The sequence below is a fragment of the Amblyomma mixtum genome, chromosome 5 (assembly GCF_055824585.1).
Source record: "Amblyomma mixtum isolate Tamu chromosome 5, ASM5582458v1, whole genome shotgun sequence".
Classification (NCBI taxonomy): domain Eukaryota; kingdom Metazoa; phylum Arthropoda; class Arachnida; order Ixodida; family Ixodidae; genus Amblyomma; species Amblyomma mixtum.
This window is the reverse complement of record NC_143016.1, coordinates 93294430-93318747: the sequence shown is the minus strand read 5'-3', so window position 1 is coordinate 93318747 and position 24318 is coordinate 93294430. Positions and strand designations below refer to the sequence as shown.

The 24318-nt window shown below is 45.6% G+C and overlaps 1 protein-coding gene and 1 long non-coding RNA gene across 3 annotated transcripts; one reads left to right on the top strand and one right to left on the bottom strand.

Annotated features, from left to right (window-relative positions):
• Positions 1-3701: 3701 nt before the first annotated feature.
• LOC149343068 (uncharacterized) lies at positions 3702-23190 on the top strand. The gene is made up of 7 exons (XM_089542289.1): positions 3702-3822; positions 4938-5072; positions 7629-7736; positions 7919-8110; positions 9466-9519; positions 22336-22475; positions 23161-23190. Exons 1-7 carry the CDS (start codon positions 3702-3704, stop codon positions 23188-23190), a joined length of 780 nt encoding a protein of 259 aa, XP_089398415.1.
• Positions 18967-21262, bottom strand: LOC149343069 (uncharacterized). Of its 2 annotated transcripts, none has more exons than XR_016282693.1 (3): positions 21136-21262; positions 19944-20102; positions 18967-19000 (listed from the first exon to the last, which is right to left on the bottom strand). It is a non-coding gene; the product is annotated as an uncharacterized LOC149343069 (long non-coding RNA). The 2 variants fall into 2 exon arrangements; XR_016282694.1 differs by lacking the exon at positions 18967-19000 and adding an exon at positions 19259-19356.
• Positions 23191-24318: the final 1128 nt, after the last annotated feature.

Genomic DNA, 24318 nt, shown 5'->3' with positions numbered 1-24318 from the left:
AATTTATTTCTTTGTGAGTGTTCGGAGGTGTAGAAGAGTGTTATCCCTATCATTAAAATGTCAATACTGAATAGAGTACACACAGGAAATGTACTCTGGAAGTAAAACATGTTTACGCAAAAAGCGTACTGGCGCTAAAAAACGGAGACAACACACACAACAAGACAGGACTGGCGCCACATGTCATGCTACAACCAACTAGCTCAAATCAAAGTATTTCTGGAAGTAAGACTGCCACTGGTTCGGTCGTATCGCAAGCTCCCTCGACTGCCCTCTGACACACTGCAGACAGCTGCAAGACTATGTCTGTACTTGTCTGTGTAACATGATTCCATATGGTTTAGCGAATGATCAGCGTTTGATCGAAAATCTCGTGTCAATTCCGCCTAGAAGAATGCACAATGTAAAGATGATCACCTGTCCTGATCGACTGTTTTCGGACTTCCTTATATTCCTATCTGTGTTAACTCGAGAAGCTGGGACGACATGGCTAATTTTCAAAAAAAAATAAATCTCAGCTGTGGGAATGGAAACGGGAATAAGGAAGAGAGGGAAAACTGGGGCCATATCACACTCTGAAAGGGGTGCTATATAGGCAGCTCTCTTCTTCAATGTTTGTCACAAATGCACATGCATGCTATTTTCTAATGAGGCCTTGACCGCAAAGATATTCTCTGCTCCCGTAAGCTTCACGCACTCCTCAGTCGGACATCCTGACCTTTATTCCTTCTCTTTTTAGTTTTCTTCCTTTCCCTTTTTATCTAACACACCAATGAGCGGCACGACCCTCTCCACTAAACACTTGCTCCATTGGCTGTAAGCACAGCAATGCCCCAATGAAGCTGATCTGGGCCAACTACTGGCTCAAAGCCTTAACAAAGCATACTCCATTGTGCTGTGTGTTAAGAAAGAATGGCGCTTGAGTTAATCACAATTCTAAACGAATGGACCGAATTCAATTGCAGAGAAGTTATGCGCGCATTTGTGTCACGCATGCGTATGCATTGTTTACAGGTACCTTAAAGGGACACTGAGGAGAGCACTATTAATATATTTTTTATAGCAAAATCCGATAGTTCGTCATGTCATGGCTTTGTTGCCACTTGGCCGGCAGCGAAAAATGCATTTATTTCTAAGAGGTTTGGATTCGAAGTTGAAAAGGTTTTTCCCGCCGCTGTGATTCAAACTTGGGATTCGGCTATGACGACAGAGGACTAAGTGACGTGAAACATGACGTGACATGACGTAACGCAGACTCCGTGATTTCTGGCAGCCAGCAGTGCGGCCTAGCAGCAGCCGAAAAGAAAGCTACCGCCGGCCGCACGTTGAAGGCATCTATCGGCTATTGCGGCCGTCGCTACAGTCGCTTCGCTTACGTTTGCACCGGCGTTTTGCGAGCGTTACGATGGATCTCGTTCTCGAAGTCGTCAACGAAGTTCTCTCAAATAGACACCTTTAGCATACCGTGTACCTTGATACCGCTAGCGGAATACCGGGAGCCCGCCTAACGCCGGCGAGCAGGCGCTGATTGGTCCCGATGCTTCAGGCGAGCGCGTAGCTGCCCGGCACGTGGCGCCATCTGGCGACGTCAAGGAGATTTGCGCATGCATTGGCTGCGCCTCAGTGATTTGTGCTTCTCGTGTCCTAGCGTTGCTATTGTTCTAGCAACACTGTTTTGTTATATGACGTCATGACGCTTGTACTTGCGAGTTTGGCCTGTGGCGGCGATACCTGTATTTTGGTTCTTGCTCTTTTCTACGTTACAAGAGCTTTGTTGTCAGTATGAGTGGCGTTTTTGTAATCAGGAGCTGGTATTCTGTCGATACAAGCCAACTTCAATTTCTCCTCAGTGTCCCTTTAAGTGCAGGGTTTATTTTCTTTCTTGACTCTTTAAAGGTGCTCTGTACACAATGTGTGCATTGCAAGGTCACAGATTTTGTGAGAGTATGCTGCCTCTAGCCATGATTTCTCTTTTGCATACGTGTCTAGAAACGCTGATAATGTGAGTGGTGTGTATTTTACTTTACGTAACTAGCTCAGTAAATAATGTTTCACAAAATGTGAACTTTCCCGCACGCGCTTCAACACAGCCTAGAAGGCATATTTTGCCATTTTATACAAGGTTTTTGGCGTCAAGTGCAGCTTAGAAAAAAAAGTTTTTACTTGATTGCAAAATCTTTACATTACTCAATCACCGAATTCCAGCAAATAACAGGGAGCGGTAACCTTCCACCACCACAATATGCGCATGTACACAGATAAGCACAAAGCGCCTTGGTGGAACTGAAATGTATGCTTCCGGCCAGTGGGTATCTGGGCATCTATAGCTGCGCTCAGCAACGCATATTTGTATTTGCGGGTTCCTAGCGTTTTGTCCAAATTCCGCAACCCCCCCCCCCCCCCCACCCCCCCCCCAAAAAAAAAAAAATGTTTGGTTTTGGTTTTGTGGGGTTTAACGTCCCAAAGCGACTAAGGCTATGAGAGACGCCGTAGTGGAGGGCTCCGGAAATTTCGACCACCTGGGGTTCTTTAACGTGCACTGACATCGCACAGTACACGGGCCTCTAGAATTTCTCCTCCAAAGAAATTCTAGCCGCCGCGGCCGGGATCGAACCCGCGTCTTTTGGGTCAGCAGCCGAGCACCATAGCCACTGAGCCACCGCGGCGGCAAAAAAAAAAATGTGTAGCATGACAGAAAAGTATGCCTAACACACATTTTATCCTAGATCGAGAACCATCCCGCATGTTGTCTGCGTAGAAAAAAAAAAAGACAACGAAAGAATGGAGCGTGTATTACGCTTCAGCCACCTTTCAACTTGCGGGTGAAGAAGTGAATGAAGAGATCTGTCTTCAGAACAGTGCTGCCTCATCAGGATTACAGTAAGACAGTGCTGAATTAATTAATAGAAAGCTCCGCTAGTATCCACTCCATAAGGGTAAGCCACATACACTTCAGCCTGGCGCTGATTACCGTAGACTTCTAATCTTGGAAAGGCAGTTTGATCAAGAGGGAGGGATTATTCTGACCGACGATTGAGCGGTGGGAGGAAATGCTGTCCAGTTCCGACCCGAAAGTTGAGCAGGAGCAGATCGAAAAGGCAAGAGCGGCTTCAAGGTCCAACGGACTCCCGGAATATAGGGACCGACCACCAATATTAGAATTAAATTTCGTCACCATCATCATCATCGCCAAAAGCAAAGCAAGAATAGTTAGCAATTTTACTCGAATCATTCTATTCGCGGTTAGTCGCTATCTCAATGTCCGCCATTCCCTCGTTATAACTTGGGTCAGAGAGCGGCGCAGAGGATAACAGGAATAAAATAAAGCTGTTATATTATACTCTCCCCAGTGCCAAATCTGCGACCGCGAACGCGCTTTCATAAAAATAATTAGGGGGTGTTTCTCATTGCAGAACACGTGAGATAGCTTTCTTCAGGCCTATACAGAATATTTATAAAGAAAATTTTCTCTATTAAAATGGCGAGCGACGTTTCGAATATTTGCGGGTGCTGTAGAGAGGGATCAGAAACTGCCCATGAATAATGCACCTAATAATAATTTGCCTCAGTTTCTAACCACAAGTCTAACGATCGACCTTCGTCGTTAGACTTTGTTTACGACACCAGCACTCTTGATGGCTGAGAACCTAAATCGTTATAATCATCGTCATTAAGCAGCCACTCAGTCTCGGAGCCGGCTGATGACGTCACTGCCCTATCCACGGGCAGCGCGCGCACGTTGCGCGATCGCACCACGCGTGAACAAGGGATTCCGCTCGACCGACCGACACAGCTGCGCCTCGGAGGATTCGAAGATGGCCGGTAAGAGAGCGACGGTTAACGGCTTCTGCCGAAGCCGTCAACCCCTCGGTGGAACCGCATCTGCTGTCGCATTGAAATGAGCACGCATGGCGGGAATCACGCCTGCTTTGCTGGCTTCGAGTTCCGCTGTGCACGAGTAGGGTCGAACGGCAGTGCCTATACTCTTACAGTACATGGAGAATATTAAGCTCAGGTGGGTTTAGAGTAACGTCAGGAGGCTCAGAAACGTTGATTTTCGAGCGGAAGACAGAGAATCCATTTCGTGCAAGTACAAAAATGCAAGTACATGGCACATCAATTTGAGCACGTTGGTCATGTCATCACAGCTACGAGAATTCATCGCAGTTCATGTACAGAATAGAGCGGTGATGGAACAACACCGTTCTCAGGATGCCAAGGCTTTGTAGAGCTACATATACGGCTGATTATAATGTATATCCAAGGCTTCTGCGAACTCTAGTGTGATTCATCCGCTGAACCGGCTTCTGACTGGCAAGTCTCGTCGGCCTCAGCATGCTGAACGCGAAGCTTTCAGTCGCAGCCAGGAACTGCGTGCTGTCATCCGCTGCAGCGCTTGTGCATGTTCTTCAATGTGAAAATCTTTTTCAATATTAATGCCAATTTCTTTGGCTTTGGACCAATATTTAAGGCACTAAAAACATTAACGGGCATTTCATTATCAAAATCTGAGAAATTCAACGCCACATGTACCGTTAACAATTTGCAAATGCACCTCCAGGAGGGGCACTGTCTCCGTTCAAGGTGCAGTGATCACTGACGATAGCAGCGAATGTGTTAACCGAAAGCGTTACAAGCTGGTTAGTCTCACACCTTAACAGTTGCAAGGCTGATTTCTACCAAATGGGCTCTGGATGCATTGACCAGAGGAGAAGGCGCTCCTTTATTTATTTGTTTACTGTTGTTGTTAACGCTCCCAGAACTCCAAGTATGTTGCAGGATGTCTAGTGCACGGCTGTGCAGTTTTAGATCACAATCTAAGTGTTCTGGGAAGTTTCAAAGAGCATGTACTGCAGATCGTATACACTCCTCCACATTGCAGCGTGTCCCAAGATGATCGCGCGCAGTTAATGTCTTTCGTGTCTGCGCCGTCTCAGGATACGACGACACGTGTCTCTCGTCGACGCCCTTCTCGATCGATCCGGACAGTCTCGAGGAGGAAGACACCCCGGTGATGGGAAGCCCCACGATCTCGGTGACGCCGTCTTCGCGCGGCTCTCGTTCTTGCGAGGGTGAGCGAAATTACGCCTTTTGGTCGCATATTCTGCTTATTGGCAAGGTAGCTAGCGTGCGTATTGACACGACCCGTTGTCACGTGACCTAGGACAGTGGGTCACGTGATCAATTTAAACGATCACCACTACTAAGCCATGTGACCAATTGTTATCCTGTGAACCCTGAATTGGTAGTGGGTGCTGTGACCTATTAAGCCCCTTGCAAGTGATCCGCCATGGCCCTATGACACAACATGACCCCCCTAACTACTGAAACTTACTGAAACTCATGTGGTGTTAACGCCCCTTCAGCTATTTTAACACGATGGCGTTAAAGGCTCCGTTACCCGGGAAATCCGGAGTCGGCTTGGTGAGCAAAAAACCACGAGAATGACTCTGGCAGGTGGTGCCCAGTGAGCAACCAAGGAAGCTGATAGGCCACCTAGGTCACGTGACCTTGCGACGTCAACAGAATCTTCCCACTGGATAGTGAGCAGACTGCCTACCGTGGCAGGTGGCAGTTAAGTTAATGATTGGTCACTTAGGAAGAGCAGCCTGAGCCACACAGGGTCCAACGCTGGGAGCACTTGCCATCGCAGGGCAGTGGCGCATCGCTTAACCGCTGCACCACTGCGCCAGGAGGGGTAATGAGGCCTCCCAGGGATCTATGAATGTAAACTAGAGTATGACCTTCTGCATATATGGGAATAACCCATTACGCTAGCGCGTCATACCGTTAAGGCGGAGTTTAAGTACCCCTCCATATTTTTTGTTAAAGGGTCAGTCTACTCACCGAGATGAGTGTATAAATAATGGCATATTCTGGTAGTTGGCACCCTATAACATCAATAACGAGGGGTCTGCGCCCGGTTTAGGCAGGAATTTATATTTTATTTCGGCGTTAAAAGTCGCGTAAAAAAGCATGGTGGCGACCCCAAACGTTCATTTTGTTCAAGAAAGTGGTAGTCTTTTTTTGTAGAAGCATAAGTGAATATACTACGTACCATTTGTATGCCCCGATGTCAGAGAACCGCACGTTTTGTTCTAGTAAACTGTAGAAGGCATACCGCTCGCTTTTTTTTAAATCACATGAATATTTATAGTTACACGTACGCAAAACGCAGGCACATTCCCATTTTTAGTTCAGCGTATGCTAGCAGAGATGCAAAAATAAACTTAGCCTATAGTGGCGCCATCTGGTCGTCGGGACGGGAACCATTGCTGTAAACAAACCGACTCACCACTTAAGCCTAGGAGCGGCAGAATCGTCACTCTAATTATTAAAATAAAGCAAATTTATCTCTTATATGTTTTCTTATAGGCGAGATGAGACGAAGCGAAAGACAGGCGCCCTATTTATGGCCAGTGAACGCACTGAAAAAGGCAGCAACAACGAGAATTCAGTCCGAAGCGAGAGGTCCGGCTTCGACGGGCGCCGCCATGTTTGTCGCCGCGCGGCGGAAATCCAGATGGTTGCCAGATGAGACTACCATCTCATACAGATGTGTTCCCACATTAATAAATTCTATTTTAAAATGTTCTACCGCACTCCTTGGCACCACAGCTGGCTAAACGGTAATTTGAGTAAAGAGCTATCGGTTGCCGCAAAGAAAATATGGTCGATAAAATTCAGTAGACTGACCCTTTAAAGGGACACTGAGGAGAGCACTATTAATATATTTTTTATAGCAAAATCCGATAGTTCGGCATGTCATGGCTTTGTTGCCACTTGGCCGGCAGCGAAAAATGCATTTATTTCTAAGAAATTTGGATTCGAAGTTGAAAAGGTTTTTCCCGCCGCTGTGATTCAAACTTGGGATTCGGCTATGACGACAGAGGACTAAGTGACGTGAAACATGACGTGCCATGACGTGATGCAGACTCCGTGATTTCTGGCGGCCAGCAGTGCGGCCTAGCAGCAGCCGAAAAGAAAGCTACCGCCGGCCGCACGTTGAAGGCATCTATCGCTTACGTTTGCACCGGCCTTTTGCGAGCGTTACGATGGATCTCGTTCTCGAAGTCGTCAACGAAGTTCTCGCAAATAGACACCTTTAGCATACCGTGTACCTTGATACCGCTAGCGGAATACCGGGAGCCCGCCTAACGCCGGCGAGCAGGCGCTGATTGGTCGCGATGGTTCAGGCGAGCGCGTAGCTGCCCGGCACGTGGCGCCATCTGGCGACGTCAAGGAGATTTGCGCATGCATTGGCTGCGCCTCAGTGATTTGTGCTTCTCGTGTCCTAGCGTTGCTAGAACCATTGGTTCTAGCAACACTGTTTTGTTATATGACGTCATGACGCTTGTACTTGCGAGTTTGGCCTGTGGCGGCGATACCTGTATTTTGGTTCTTGCTCTTTTCTACGTTACAAGAGCTTTGTTGTCAGTATGAGTGGCGTTTTTGTAATCAGGAGCTGGTATTCTGTCGATACAAGCCAACTTCAGTTTCTCCTCAGTGTCCCTTTAAATGCTCGATAAGCAGCCTTGATCACGCGTACAATGTTAATCGCGTGAGTCCGCATTAGATTCGACGTCATCCCCTCGTCAGTGCCTCGTTCCTCTCTCCCTTTCCCTCAGCGGTGAGCAAGACTCCTGTCCGCCAGGTGATCAGCCCACCGCCCTTCTGGTGCCCGAGCCCCTGGTCGCCTTCGCACAGCGTCCCGGACCTGAGACGAGCCGCAGCTGGTACGCGCACCACACGAGGGACCCAACCCCTGACCGAAATGCTCGAATGCACAGTTGTAAAACATGGCAATGAGGAACGTTGAATGTATAGTCAGCGTTTTTCCATAATTGGCGAAGTGACATATAGACGAGGACATGAACACCCATATAGCGCAGTTTCTCTCGGAACGTGTTCCCGTCAGGGGTGGCGGTGGCGGTGCCTTACTCTACTCGTCTCGCTGCGACGGGACCCGTGGCCGCCGGACAGGCCCGGGCCAAGAGCCCCTTCTGGGTGACGTCGGCCGACAACGTGCAGCCGCAGGGACAGACGCAGCGCGGCATCTCCGCAGTCGACGGTGCCGCCGGCGGACAGCAGCAGCAACAGCACCAGCACCGTGAGTGCTCTACACTGGAGTCTTTCCGTCAGTATTCTGGATGTAGTATAAGTGGATGATTACCAGCGGCCAGTCTGATTTGATGCCTTGCAGAAGCAGACACTTGGTGTCGGGACGGTAGCAGTTGTCGGCGAGCTATGACGTAACTTCTTCGAGGCCCCTACTGGAATTGCCTTCTCTCCTTGGCAAACTGTATTCTCTCGCTCCCTTACGCCAACCCTCTGATCTCCTCTTACTTGTTTCCACTTTCTGAGAACTGGCAACGACTGGGCTGTTTGTAAACGCCACAGGTTCTAGGACCTCTGCGATGGCGTCCTCTTCTAGGGATTGGAGGTCGTCACACAGGATACGAATATGCTCTATCGTTTCTGTGTATCTCATGCATTAGCAGGTTAGAGAACGCAGGCGCCACCTGTGAACTGGACAGCTGGCTGCTGGTGGCGTCCTGAAACTTATCAAATTGGTTTTGGTTGTGAGGAAAGGAAGTGACGCAGTAACTGTCTCAAATATCTCGGTGGGCACCCGAACCGCGCCGTAAGGGAAGAGATAGAGGAGGGAGTGAAAGAAGAAAGGAAGAAAGAGGGGCCATAGTGGAGGTCTCCGGAATAATTATCTGCCTCCGCTACATCCATGTTTTGAGCAGCGTTAAGCTGTTGGTCCGAGTGTCGCAAGTGGCACGACAGGCCAGCTAACCTGCAAGTTCAGATTAATGCGAATGCATCACTAGTCCCATTATTAGAAAAGCCGGCGGGGTGTGTGTTTTAGTGTGTGTACTCGGAGGTGGCACAGAAAATCCCAGCGATGGCAAGAAAAATATGGTGACGTCATCAAGCGGCCGACACCGCCACTTCAGACGACCATATACATGTCGTTCGTTTATGTATACATATACTCCCCCCACTCTCCGACTTCAATGTGGCGCGAGTTTTCCCGACAACATTCGTACCGAAATTGTGACGCAACCGTTTGTTGTACAGCTTCCGGGTGGTGTCATACGATTTATCGTTGCATATAGCTCACATGTGCTAGTCAAGTTGTAGGACAGGGATTCGAACCAACGACATATGTACCTTCAATTGCATGCCTTCACAGACTCTTCACCTCTTCCCTTTGGGCACGGTTGAGGTGTCCACTAAGAAGTGAGACAGTTACTGCCCCATTTCCTTTCCTCACAGCCAATAAAATGCCAGGTCTGAACTCATTTTGCGCATAATTTTTCTTGTTTCTATTTCTTTCTTAATTTTGGCAAAGGTGTGCACATTTTATAAAGTGTATAGCTTATTTGCTACGCTTATTTTAATGACTACACCTTCTACGCATGGAGTCAGCGGAGATAAAGATTTTTTTTTCCTCAGCCCCTGGATCTGGGGACAGGCAAGATCGAGCCAACCACAACCGCGATGCCACGGGTGAGGATTTTCATTTCAAATTTTAGACTCAAATTTATACGCAACGAAAATACTGTGCATGCTTATTATGCCGTTCCGAAGAGGCGTGAACGATAGTCAGCCGTACACAAAGTAGCTCAATGATGGCGTGTATTAATAGCGCCCGTTGACGAATAATAGCGCCGGAATAACATGTCGATTCTATCCTAATTTCATTCTATCCTTTTACTCGCCTTTCCTCATTAACTGTGACTTCGTGCGCCACTACAGCAGCGACGTGGTGTCGCTCGAACTAATCACGAAGTTATGACGTCGCTCCAGCCAATCCCGGCCTGGCATCCGTACAGGCATGTCGCGGGTGACATGTTTGCTATCTAAAAATACCTGTATCATCATCGTTTGTTTTTTATTGGCTCTTTCTGTAACACTGCTTCATATTTTTTTCTTCTTTCTGATGCAACACTTCCAATTTGAACGCAGCATACCGGCCAATATCAAATTGTTATCTGGATTATCTCTTGTGCCATTAAGATTCCAAAAGTTTTAAGTGAAGTTGAAATGGTTTTTTGAGAATTTCAGACGATTCAAGGATTCGAATTTATCAAGCTTCAAGGTGAAGCGCATTATAAATAGTTTTGAGTTAGTATTTAAATTGGTGACATAGTCGCGGGGTGAAACAGCGACGATGTTCAGGCTTCTCCTCACTGCCTGAGAGAAGTGCGGAGAAACTCGTGAGGACGACATCGTTGCCGAAATTTCCGCTGCCTTAACCCACATGCTGCGTGCGTCGTCGGACGCCACTAAACAACGCTTCATGGGCTTTACCTCCGGTGGCGATGCTTTTCTTTCTTCAAGCAACTGTTTCTTCGCTGTAAACGTAGCGCCGCAGTGCATGACGTCATCGATGCACCCTGCCCAGAACTGTGCACTGCGCAGACGCCTGAACTTCTATGCGGCTTGATTCGGCTGTTACAAAACCATTTCAAATGCGAACACAAAAATACTTCGAATTCTTTACCCTCAAGTTTCGCATATTCGACCCCATTAAGCTCGTAGAAATCTAAAGAGAGAGAGAGAGACTCTTTAATGAACTACAGAGAATTTAGCCGGCGTTTAAAAATCGCTGACATGCTACTCTGCGTAGGGAGGGGAATTTGGGAGATAAAGACAGAAGGAGAGGTGGAAGAGGTAAACAAAAAAAACTAAGATAAAATGCGGCCATTAAATGGGTACTAAGGATGCAATGGCGAGTAATGATGTAACCTATGGAATGATGGAGTGCATAGTCCGACAAATGAGCTGACGAAGCCTCTTCAGTTGCCCATTAAAGCTAACCTCACCAAAGTACGCAAACGCAGCGCTCCAGCGTGCGCAGCAGTGCGCACACTATATGCAAGTTGTATCACGCATTTAGGAGCAGCTAATGCGGGGCAAACTATATATTAAAAAAAAGGAGTGCATATATACATATATACTTGATATGAAGGGGGTTGGTTTGCTTCGCTGCATTACTTAGCAGCGTAACAGACAAAGCACGCTTTACAGGGGCACTTCAGTCACACGACTCGCGCCCCATTCTGAGGCGTGGTCTAAAAGGCCCACTACCGCACTTTCTAGAGCAGGAGGGGGGGGGGGGGGGGGGGCAGTGAATCAAAGCGCTGCCACAGCCGTAGCAAGCAAACGATTTTGCCACGCCTGTCGCAGCCTCGCCCTTCTCTCATAGACTGATCTTAAAAATTTCCTCGATACCCGTAAAGTTACCCTTTTCGCCAAATTTTGCTCCTGAATTTCCCAGTAAAATAAATTTCCCCGCATGGAATGCACTGAGTATGGAACGTGCCAGTATACTCAAAAGTCTGCATCGTACACCCTCCTATCTGTGTCGCGCCAGGTGTGCGCTTTCGCCAGTTATCAGCTGGTCCTAAATGTTGAGCACGCTTCGCGCTGAGATAGAATACGACAATCACAACAAGATTCGTTGAGTGCATTACTACACGCATACACCGTCATTAAAACAGCACATAGGCAGCCATTCGAGATTAGTTACTATAGTCAGACACAACTTAAGTCTGCAGTAGAGCACCGGCCAGGTCTAGGACCACCCCTAGTAATTCCTCCGCGACAAAAAAATAAAGTGCGCTGGTAAAGTTTCTTTTTCTTCTCGTGAAGTAAGCAAGAAGATAATCGTAAGAGGAAATTATAGAGGTCGTACCGAAAGTAATGATCAACAATTCTGTCTGAAAGCGCAAAAAAATGGCAGCGTGATGGTTCGCGGCGCCATCTCTTGTGCAATCATTGACTGCCATTTGTCATCAATAGGTTATGTCCTCTGTCCGGCAGTGCACTAAACAAAATGAAATTTCAGGAAGTTTCGTTCCGTCAACATGCGGTCATAAAATTTCTCGTTGAAAATAAAATTGCATCCGCGGAAATTTATGGACGCCAACAGCTTACTTTTGGCGCCGCATATATGAACTCTGGCAGTGTTTAAGATAGGCAATTTAAAAACGGCCAGAGAAGCATTGAAGATCAGCCACGGAGTGATCGAACAGCCGCGACAGAAACAGAAACCAACAAAGAGACCTCTGATGTGCTCATCAAAGAAGGCAGGCGAGTAAAAATAAATGAAATAGCACAATGCAGTTCAGGAGATGCGTAATAAAAGCTTAGGTTACCGGGGTTATATGTGTCAGCTGCTTTCCATGCCTACTTACCGAGGTCCCCAAAGTTCAGCGCGAAAGTAAAATGTCAGTTTATTCAGTTCAACTGTCAGTTCAGTCAACGTTTCCAACGGAATCGAAAAGGAGATGATTTCTTACTGGGCATTGTTATTTGTGATGAAACCTGGTTTCACCATTTTGAGCCTCAACCGAAACTACGGAGTATGAAATTTCACCACTGACACCCTCCGTCAACAAAGAAAGCACAAAATGTGCCGTCAGCTGCTAAAGTTACGGCCGCGGACTTCGGCGAACTGGACGGTCTCATTTCAATTCATGTCCTTCAACCTGGGCGAAACTGCAAATGCTGTTCAATACGTTCAAACACGAAGAAACTTCATTGCGCATGGTGAGGTGAACGACCTTCAAGAAAAGTCACGCTGCACAGCATGACAATTCGTGCCCCCAGGCTGGTCACTTAAAGGGCGACTGCATAGGTTTTAGAAATTGACGATAGGGGTCGAATATGTGAAAGTTGGAGGTGAAGCATGCGAAGTCCTTTTGGGCTAGCATTTGAAATGGTGACGTAATCGCCGATTAAAATCACTACGGCCTTCAAGCTTCTCCACAGCGCAAAATGCCAAGTGGGGGGGTGGGGGGCATGATGACGTCATCGAAGGCATCGGTACATTTGCCGACTGCTTTAAAGGAAAAAAAAAACCAACGCCATCGAAGAAAAAGCCCGCCGAGCGTTGTTTGGCAGCATCCAACTGATGGCAGCGGTAATTTCAAATTATACCTTCCGTGACGTCACACAGAACTTCTCGCACTTCTCCGGTGCTTTGAGGAGAAGTGCAAAATTCAATCATCGATTATGTCATTATTTTAACTGCTAGTGCAAAAACACTTGGCATGCTTTATCTACAGTCTATGTAGATTTGAATCCTTGAATACCGCGAAATTCTCAAGAAGTGGTACAGTTACCCTTTAACAGAAAAGAAAGTGGACATAACAGGAGTTGAAAAATCTTCTGCACCCGCCTTCAGCGCTGATCTGGTTCCATTGCGCTTCCAACTGTTCGGATATTAGAACGATAAAATGCGAGGTCAAAGATCCGACACACCAACAACGATCCTTGCGGCAGTGCGTCTACAAGGCTGGAACGGAGATCTATGGACAGTATAGTTTTTCATCAGTAAGCGTGGGGAAATGACCGTTCGATCAACCTTTATCAAAAAGAAGGCAGATATCTGAACTGCGCACGGTCCTAGATATGACGCTTGAAGGCATATCCTTTCAAATGAATTCAGTCGCGCGTCTGCGCTTGTTGTGTGTACCTTCACGTCCTTGTTTTTGTGTGCGCAGTATATTTTGAAGGTATAGTGGGAGTATTTTCAAGCTTACCGATCGACGCTGGGTGCGATGAAATGGGAACTTCGTGAAAAAAAAAAGAAAAATAATTTGAAATATAAAGTGGCAAAGTTTCACTTTCAGGAATGCAGCGCAATGATTAAGCGAAAAGAGAACTTCACGGGGGCTGCAATTTTTTTTCAGAGTCCGCCTCGCTCGAGCGTAAGTATTGTGTGCGCCTTTAAATTTGATCATATATCTATAGTTTGTACTCTCTAAGAGCTTAAAATAGTAAATTTCTGCCATATTTTGTGTGTTCGTTTAGATTTTGAGAATTCTGATTGATTGCTGTGATTGGTACAACTGCAATAGCGTGATCTCTTTTCTTACTCTTCTTTTTCAGACTCGAGGTAAGCTGTTTCTGTTTGCAGAAAAATCACATAAGACGTGCATGATCAGGTAACCTTTTTTTCCACCGTGAGACGAGACAAAAGTGTGACCACTCTCTCTACTAACCACCCAATGGCGTCTTGCACCTGCGATTTTCCTGTATCGCTGAAGAAGACGAAATTCTAGGTGAAGAAGCAGAGAATTAAAAAAGGTAGTTCGAGTCCCTTCATGTCCTCATTTGCATACGCAATGTGTAATGGTTCGCGTAACGTCAAGACAACACCTGGTTAAGATGAACAAAACAAAAAATGTCTTGTCTACGCCGACGTTTAGTCTCGCCAGCGCGACGAGCATCCTCCGCATCCCCCATAGATAGGACTGCGGCACGGTATAGCTATATACTGCGCCATCCGCGCGCACTAGTCTTTCGGTTTGTTAGTTTGCTTCCCCGGCCGCCGGCACAGGGAATCATGCCGAGATCCGAGCTGCAGCCGCTCGGTGGGAGACAAACACAGCACCTGTTAGAGCAGGTCACATGGCCCTTCGCGGCTCCGAGTACGAGCATCGTGCGGCAGCAGGGAGCGCCACTCGCTCTTCTCTCTGTCCGCGACAGTCCCTTCATTTTCTCCCCGTATTTCTTCCTACTTCTCCCATCGGCGCCTCTCTCTTTGTTCTCCACTGCTAACGATGACTTTGGACGGGCCTCATCCACGCGACGCCTCACGGTGGGCTCCGTAACTGGTCAAACTGGTTTAAGGAACAATTCTCAGCTGATTCCAGTTGGTTTCCAGTTGGCTCCCAGCTGTGTTCTAGTTGCAGCCAACTAGTAACCAACTGGGACAAACTGGAAATTGTTCCCTAAACCAGTTTGACCCAGTTAGATTTTCGCTAGGGATGGCGCCAGCCATACCGGCGGCGCATCGGAAACACTTGGGCTGCGAGTCAGACACGCTGCTGCTGCGCCACGCAGGCACGTCTTTACGGCTTTGTTAAAGCGGGCCTTTTGTGTATGTCGTGTCGTCTTTCACATAATGACTGTGAAAAAGGTAGAACCCAGACAACACACCTACATCCTAAGGACGTCCTTGGGAAGTCCGCGGCAGGACTTTACGCACATCCCGCGGATGTCCCGAAAAAATCCTGAAAACATCCGAAGTGAAACGCCGAAAGAAGTCCTTCGGATGTCTGACGAGTACATTTTTGGGACCTTCACAGGACTGCAATAGGACGTTACTATTTTTATTTTTTCCTTGGCCAGGACCCAATATAACCTCGTGTCCTTTTCAAAAGTGTCGCTACTGGTCACGCATGACTGACCAAAATACCAGAAGCAGAAGCAGTGCCTCATGGCCGCAACAGAACCAGCTTCCGCTTCTGGCATTTCGGCTAATTGCATATGGCCGAGAACGATGCTATAGTAAAAACGACACAAAGTTAGAACACAGGCCTGGATTATGCTGCACAGTGATTTAAAACACAAAGCTTTGGCTAAAATAGTTTTATTCAAATATATGGGGCATGCTGATGATCAGGCCGAATGCCGGTTCACAGCTGAATTTTATTTTTAATAACAGCACATGAAACAGAACAACTCACATAAAGGAAGCACTAACACAGCTTTAACAGCTCTTCTCAGGCATTTCTCGTTATTAAGAGCAAGGTCATGGATGGTGTGCATGTAGACCTTCCTTCGCAGTGTGTGTAATAGGCTTCATTAATTTTGTTTACCTTGTCTGGTTATTATTAGCCAAAATTATCATTTACCTTGTCTGGTTAGTATTAGCCAAAATTATCACATTTTCAAACTTGAAGCAGTAGGATTCCAATACAATAAGTAGCCAAGCCAACCCCAGATGCAGAGTTGCAAAATAGAGAGATGCAAAATAACTATACGGCTAAAACAGCAGGTATATACATATAAGTCATGTAAGGTCTAAACAGGCTTCGGGATGATTATCTTGGTCAGAACAAAAAATATTAATTGCACTGCAAAGGACATTAAAACAAACAGTAGCGGCATACTGTAAGGCATAAATATTACTGAGAAGGGTTGTTTTGTAGGCCAGTTGGTCACACATATTTCAAGAAATGCTTCGGCGCGGCAGACAAGGACAAAACGTAGAATAACACCACAGAGCACCAACTAAATCAGTTGTTAGTTGGCGCTCTGTGGTGTTATTCTACGTTTTGTCCTTGTCTGCCGCGCCGAAGCATTTCTTGAAAAAAAGCATAAATATTACACGACTGTCTTATAAATAATGAACGCAACAAAATACAAATATGCCACTCAGTGCCTCACTGGTCATATGGTGCTCGGCTGCTGACTCAAAAGACGCAGGTTCGATCCCAGCCATGGCAGTCCCATTTCGAAGGAGGCGAGAAGTTGAGAGGCCAGTGTACTGTGCGATGTCAGTGCATGCTAGAGGACCCCAGGTAGCCGAAATTATCTGCAGCCCTCCACTATGGCATCCCTTATAGCCTGGGTCGCTTTGGGATGTAAAACGCCAAAAAACCAAACTAAAAACACAAATGCAATTTTTTTTTTACTGAAACAACAATACAAGCATACGCAGCAGAGGTGAAAAAAATCTCGATCACACTGCAATTATGTGACTGCAATAAGGTATAGGAACTATTGTCTTATTTAGAATAATCAATGTTTTTAAAACACAAATGACCCTTTCTTGCTATTACAGTAATACAACCCAACTACACAGATTATAGATTAAAATATTAATATAAGCACTATCTGTCAGGATCAAATTTCAGCAAGCATGCAACTAGAGACAAAAGCAGGTATATAGCTGTGCATAAGTAGTAGGTGGCCTTCAAGGCAATTAGCTGACATAAACAACAACAACAAGGCAAGATAAACATTTCAGTCAAGCTGCATGTCGAATGACTAAAATAAGACATGTTGTCTGACTGCTACAAGGTACAGGAACTATGCTTGTCTCACTCAAAACAATAAAGATTATTAAATCACAAATGAGCCTTTTTTTGCTATAACAGCAATACATGCACACAGATCAGAGGTTAAGATATTGACACAAGCACTACCATTCAGACTCACATTTCAGCAAGCACAGGACTAGAAATAAAAAGCACGTATAAGTGTGCATAAGGAGTAGATGGGCTTTAAGGCAACTAGCACGGCCAGAAGAAAAAAATCTAAAACACGCTGCATACACAGTCAAGCCCACTTATAACAATACTGGTTATAACAATATATCGGATATCACAATGGTCAGTCATGGCACCATCAGCTTTGCAATGTGTTCTATGGTAAAATAAACTGCTTATAGCAATGCTGTCAAGGCACATTATTGGTTATAACAATTAAATCTGGTAATTGAGTGTCAACTATTATAGAAAAAAAAAGAAGGAAATGCTACAACCACACCAGCAAAACCATGCTTACAACACAAAAGCGCGCACGTGTGGGGCCAACCAATGGACTAAGCTGGCGCAGCAATGCCACGAAAGCAAAAGAGGCAGGCGTCATTGTGTCAGGAGAGCTGCTGCATTGGCTACGCACGTCATGCGTGCGTATCCCCAATCAGTCGGTGCAGTGTGTGTGCATGCAGCCAGCGCAGTTTTTCTCTTGTCAGCTGTCACTGCACCCTTAGTTCTGCATGCTTCTTGAATTTCCCATAAGAATCACTTCCGGAAAGCCGGCTCGATTCCTGTGATGTGGAGGCGCGCGAAGCTCCCGGTGGCGCAGTGATGGCAGTGCTTTGGTCATTGGTGCACATTGTTCCGGTTCCCTGAAGTTTGAATTAACGAGCTTTTACAGGCGTTAGAACAATCAAACCCCTCCGGGTATTTACTGTCAATAAATGCTCTAAAGTTTGTCGTGTTTACTTTTTTTCGGCACAACCCTGTTATAACAATTATTGGTTATAACAATGGTATTTCCATGGCACTTGAATATTGTTATAAGTGGGCTTGATGATATTAACATTAACAAGTTATAAGACCGCTACAAGCCACAGGAACTATGGTCGTCTCTTACATAGACGATAAAAGTCATTAAAATCCACATATCCTCTTTTTTTTGCTGGAACAGCAATGCAAACGCACTATGGGGGTGAAAAATAACTCCAGTAGTAGCAGTCAGGAACAAATTTACACAATCATAGTAGGACTAGAGACCAAAACAGCAAGTATAGCTCGATACAAGCAAATTTCAGATGGGCAACAAAATGCCCAGCTTGGTCAGAGAAAAAAAAAAATTGTTCATGCACAAAGCATTGCATTTCTAGACACTTAAGTAAACTACAACTGCTAGGTACCAATAAAGTGACACATTTTCAAGATATTGCTTCGCTTCTCATTCTAGGCAGTCTTCTTTTCGGTTCTGCTATAGCGTCAACGAAAAGAAGAGTCATGTATACATGTAAAGCAGAAATCCTGCCACCTGGGCCAATGCTGAAATAGGCTGCCTTGCTGGAAGGAAGACAAAAAAGACCCAATACATATAGACACTTCTTTCAGTTCACCTTTTTTTAAATCACTGACTGCATTTGAAAAAAAAAAAAAAACTTGCAGCACAATATACAAATTGCAGCACCTTCACATGGTGTTGGCACCAAATGGTACTTGCGGCAAGGAATTAATCCTTGCACAAGTAAATGTACATACTTCCAGGAGTAAAACCACCACAAACAGACAGCCAAGTAAAGAGAGGTGCGTGAGGACTTAGCAGGCTACGAATACCTAAGTTAACTTAAAGATACATTTCATGATTCTACCTAACTACACAGGCTGATATGCAGAAGTTTTCACAGTATCTATTGAAATAATCTACTGAATTCTGTGCTCTCTCAAAATCAATCACCTCTCAGCACAGTGTCACAGGAAAAATATCAACAGTTTCGAATGAAAAATCCTCGACCCAAGATGTTAATATCAACAAAAAATGTAGCACACTAGCAACACACTCACCATTCAGTTTTTCTCAGGAGCACAGCTTTGTTCGCCAGTTTTCTTTCGCATTACCCGTTCAGTTGCATGCTGAAACAATGACATGGCTGCCTTTTCGATTTCTTTCAGCGTAGTTTGCCGTGCCCGAGTTGAGGTCTGCTGGTCGGTTAGGCAACCTATATACGAATGAGAGTATATATGTTATGTATTTTTTATAAAAAAATATATCTCACCTCTAAAAATTTTTGTACCCAAACTTTACTGCATTTCCTTAATTTTGAACCAGCAGGCAAAGGGCATGGGCTCGAGTAACAAAGGATGGCATATTTCAACACATCTTATTACCAATTCCATTGCTGGACCATGCCTTTTGTGCAGGCAGTATGAAAACAATCCCAAATGCACACTATGAAATTGTAATTCTAGCTTGTTCTAACCTGTGGTAACATTCATGGCACTGCAGCAATGAGTCAATGAACCAAATGACAACAAAAATCTATGTGGCTAGTTGTGAAGTGCGTGAATGTGCAGACTGAAAATAAACAAAGAAAATTTGGCATTTTTTTTTTCGAAGCAATATCACTGGTCTTGATGCAATCCTATCAAGACCTACAAATTCAATTATAAACACTTAATGTAGATATTGATTCTGTGTTCTGATTTATATTCGAAGTCTTAAAGGGATATAGACACAGTGTTTTGGGGTGTTCATTTTTCTGCTTTTAATGAGACGTAAAAGCCCATTAATCATGGAAATGAGCTTAAATATCTAGTCCACAGTGTGAACAGTTAAACTGTTTTATGTGAGTACGTTTGGTCTCTGTCAGGTAAATGCCAGTGCTGGAGTCCATGATGGCATCATGTGATGGCATGGTTAGGACTTACCCCATGTTTTGCTAGTGATTCTGTCAACCAGTCCATATATAGATGATTGATGTCAGCATTGGCTAACAGCTCCTATGTCAATGATTTTTGGCATGTGAAATCAGTGAAATCAGAGAATTTGGAATAGTAAAACCCTTTGTGCCCAGGACACAGATCGGATCCCTTATTTGAGTTTAAAATTTTATATCTGTGCTCCTTTAAGATTTGAAATAGCTTCCTCTAAATAATACTTACTACACATGATTTTGCATATATTCAGCTCACAGAGCCTGTTCTTCCCTTGGTGCCATACCAGCTGTAGCTAGGAGCCAGTTCAGATGTTAGAATACTTCGCAGAATGCGAGATGTCTTTTCTCTTGCAGTGTCTCCATCTTGCACAGTCATGTGATTTCTCTAGATCAAAACAGAATTAGGTTCGAAATCAGACCAAGAAAATAAAATCAGGATTTCTCAAGTTAACAGTGGGGAACTCTATTGCTATAGTCAGTTTTTACCATACTGAAGGCAGCTGGCATGCTGTTGTGAAGTATCTCTAGGTGGTACAATTAAACATGCATATGCCTTCCATTATAAGTCCCCCATATGACACAGGGGCAGATTTGGCCCTTGCCAACAAAAAATTCATATGTAAAAACATGCATGACCTCATTTTTTGGATGCAAAACGCCCAAACAATACATATAGTTCAAATGAAATTGCAATAGTTCTCAAAACTATATATACCTAGGTTACAAACCAATCAAAGAAAATCTGTGCGCATGCAACAGTTATAAACAGAATACAAAGTTAAAACAACCCCGCCCCGGCTCAGTGGTTACTGCGCTCGGCTGCTGTCCCGAAAGATGAGGGTTCGATCCACGCCGCGGCGGCCGAATTTCGTTGGAGGTGAAATTCTAGAGGCCCGTGTACTGTGCGATGTCAGTGCCCGTTAAAGAACCCCAGGTGGTAGAAATTTCCGAAGCCCTTCACTACGGAGTCCCTCAGAGCCTGAGTTGCTTTGGGACGTTCAACCCGAACAAACCAATAAACCAAATCAAAATTAAAACAGGAACTTTAGGCGCACATTCAGTCGAATGTTGAAAGCACGGAACATGCGACGAGCTAGGATCTAGTTGCTCTTGCGGCTTTGCAGCAGCACATGGATCAGATTAATAAGGGTCGTATGCAACAGCATCGCCAGCAGCCGACGCTATTAGCTCAATATCACGACGTGCCTCTCGGCGTGCACGCCTGTAAGCAGTACTCCTCGGCACCGTAGCCATTATGCTGTCACCAGATTAATATACTGGCCCCCGGTAAGCTTCTGCTCATGTTGAGCCATCATCAGTGACACTGAACTTTAATACCGCCGCTAAAATTACTTCAAAAGCTAGAAATCACGCTACACGGCTCACACACCAGGCAAGGACTACCGACTGCCACTTACTTTCACTTGCCGCATGTGCCATCCGTGTTTCCCGCCGCTGGAAAAAAATACACTCGTTACGCAACCAACATACAGTAGGAACGTCAATAATTACCTGAAATTTTGGTCCAAAAAACGGAAAACTGGCTAATACACGCCTCAAACCACCAAGCTAAGCAAAATAACTTGCATTGTTTCAGTAGTGCGATGACGATGGTGGTGCCATTGAGCTAATGAGCAAAGAGCCTTTTTATGCAACATGCACCTGTGATCCTAAATAAAACAAAAAGTAACTGCAAAAAAGGATGTGTGTTATTAATTTTTATGATTACTGCTTTAAGAGCATGAACAGGTGGCCAGTTGTTTTTGCTGTGGTGTCACTGTCGTCGTCAGTGGCTGTTATGGTCGGAAGGCGGGAATTACAGTTGGCGTCAAGGTGGTTATAGCGCCGTGTTGTCTGTCTTTCTGTGTCCTCGTCTCTTTGCGCTACGTTTTTTTACCTTTCAAGGTGGTTATGTTGTGAGCTTGTGGGAGAAGAATAAGTACTGGGTTATGTATTACTTTTTGACACCTTGCGCTTATACATCGCATGGATTATTGTTTACTTGTTCCAAACAGCTGTATCAAGCCCGCTAGCCAAAGACGTCGGAAAAAGACAGTGGAGCGTGCCACTCGAGCGCTCATGAGAAGTGTATGGCCATCTGCTCGATTCAGACCCTATGAATATAAACACTTCCTTATAACATCCGATCTGCGACTGTTTTCGGCATGATCCCACCGCGGCTTTTATACGGACGTCATGTCCGTATAACGTTCGAGCCGCGACTGTTTCCGGGATAATCCCAGTGCGGACTTCATACGGATGTCCCAGGGACGTCCTGTTAGGGATGTGGGACGTGCGTACATTTTTGGGACCTCCTACGGATGTTTGGTGTTGTCTGGGAGAAGTGTCCGTGTATGCATGGGCAAGAGGAACCGCCGTCGCGTGATACCCTTGAAGGCGGAGCTTAAGGGCCTTTCTTTCCGCTGCGCCTGTAACATGACCTCGTCGGTAACAGATGGCATAAATAAGAATGATGATTACATTTCAACTGTATTCGGTTTTAGATAACATCATGCATCACCACTGACTTGACCCGCTTTTGTCCGGGATCGATCACTCGGAGAGGCGGATGCTAAGAGTGGAATATCCATGGAATCTGAGGAAGGGTGTTTCCGCAGCGCGCGCAGTAGCGGCTCGGTGGGCTCGTGGTGGCTGGTGCCCCTGGTGGTGCTGGGCGCCTGCGCCGGCCTCCTGCTGCTGGCCGTGGCCGCCCTGGGCACCACTTACACCTACCGCTCCGTCATCGCGCGCATCGAGGGTGAGCGCCTCTCTCTCTCATCTCTAAGGCAAGGAGAGTAACCGACGACCGATTCGAATCGAAGGACACACCTTCCCAGCGCTGGCAATTTGAGGTCGAAACTTGGAGGTCAGTGATCAAAAGAGGCTAGAAGTGAGGCCATAAGGACAGGGCAGCAAGCGATAGAAAGGTGAAAAATAGGCTTAAGCCAGAACCAGCGCGGATTAGATAACAAACGAGCTTACAATATTCCAGCTGATTAAAACCCTTTCTTATTAAAAGAGGAACTCGACATGAGCAGGGCATGTAATATGCTGAACTCAAAGGCAATGCTCTGCTAGAGTGACAGAATGATTAGGAAAAAGGTTGAAAATTTACAGAGAGCGGCAAAGAGCAGGACGGTGCCATGAGCTTTAAAATTTTCTTGATTGAACTGGTGCATGTAAAATATATAACTATAGCAATAACTCTTGACGTGCTTGTCCAGGACGAATGCTGAGCGCGCTTGCTAAATAGCTTAGTAGCGTAAAATATAATGCTAGTCGGTAAGTCATTACACACCGCGCACAAAAAGACAGAGAACTGAAGGCAACAATTTGCACGGTAGCGCTCGTCCCTTCTAGCCGTGCGCCAGGTTTCTTTACACATTTGTTTGACCGCTGCTAATTGTAACGTACGCTTCAAATGTCACCCTTTTTTTCCCCAGCTGCAGAGAAAGCTGCGAACAAACATATAGGTAAGGAAAGCAGTGCCACATTAAACTTTCTTTTTTTTTTTTTCATTGCACATTACAAGCAGCTGGTAATTAGCACGGCCACATTTTGGATTATTCCATTACTGTCGTGGTGTGCTACAAATGTGCATTTCGCATTCATTATTTCTGTAACAGAAAGAGATCTTAATGGTAGAAGTGCTTGCGACAACAACCTTTTTACATATGTTACCATGTGAACATCAACGTCTTCACTCCACTGTGTGTGTGCGCTTGTTTTGTTCCCTGTGAAGAACCTTTTGTTGGCGGCTTTCTAGGACTCAGTCATAGTCGTGTATGCCATGTCTTACACTGTGCTCGTAAGACACACGCTATGTACCATTGGCAGCACGCGTTATAATTAGTTGCAGTGCATATGTAAAGGTGTCCATCACGTTATGTCTAGTGTGTTCTAGTTAATGACCTCACAAGTTTCATTTCATTATGTCTGTGATGTCAGTTAGTGACTGTCACAAGCTCTATTATAGCAACACGCCTTGTAGACGGCGACTGCGGAGGCTTACAGCTGGGCATTCACTGGTCAGAAAGTGGATAACTAAGTTAGACGGAGCTCTCTACACCGGTTGCAAAACGTCAAGATGCGGGCATCTCCTGCAGCCAGAATCGGCGAAAGCGCTAGCTTCGCCTGGCGTCATATAAATCTGCGGCTCCCTGCTGGTTATGAGTGGCTATGAGAATCCCTAGGAACTTCATTCACAGCCACAGATGGATCGACGATATGCAAACCTCCGCATATTGGATCGGTCAGGCACGTAGTCCATTGGAAATTTCGGAATTCCTCGAGGTCAATGTGCGCTGGAAATGGTTAAGACATCAGTTTAAACCTAAAGAACAGCAAGAGGACAAGGACACTGCAGCAAAGGAAAGGCATGCGCGATGAGTCCTTTTTGATGTCATTGACGTTTTTGCATATGGTTCAAAATGCCTAGCCAACACCATTTTGTCCAGTACGCTGTTCTGTTGATGTCAGGTTAGCCTAACTGTTTCTTCAGATTTTGGGTAACATGAAATAAATTATTTACGATAACCCACTCAAAAAAATATTGAGGGCTTACACGAAAGAGACGAGTGTACTGCTGTATTGCACAGCCG

Coding starts and splice junctions, on each gene's coding strand:
- LOC149343068 (XM_089542289.1), top strand. CDS start 3,702: ATGACGTCACTGCCCTATCCACGGGCAGCGCGCGCACGTTGCGCGATC. Junction 5,073..7,628: donor CGGCTCTCGTTCTTGCGAGG/GTGAGCGAAATT, acceptor CCTTTCCCTCAG/CGGTGAGCAAGACTCCTGTC. Junction 7,737..7,918: donor CCTGAGACGAGCCGCAGCTG/GTACGCGCACCA, acceptor TGTTCCCGTCAG/GGGTGGCGGTGGCGGTGCCT.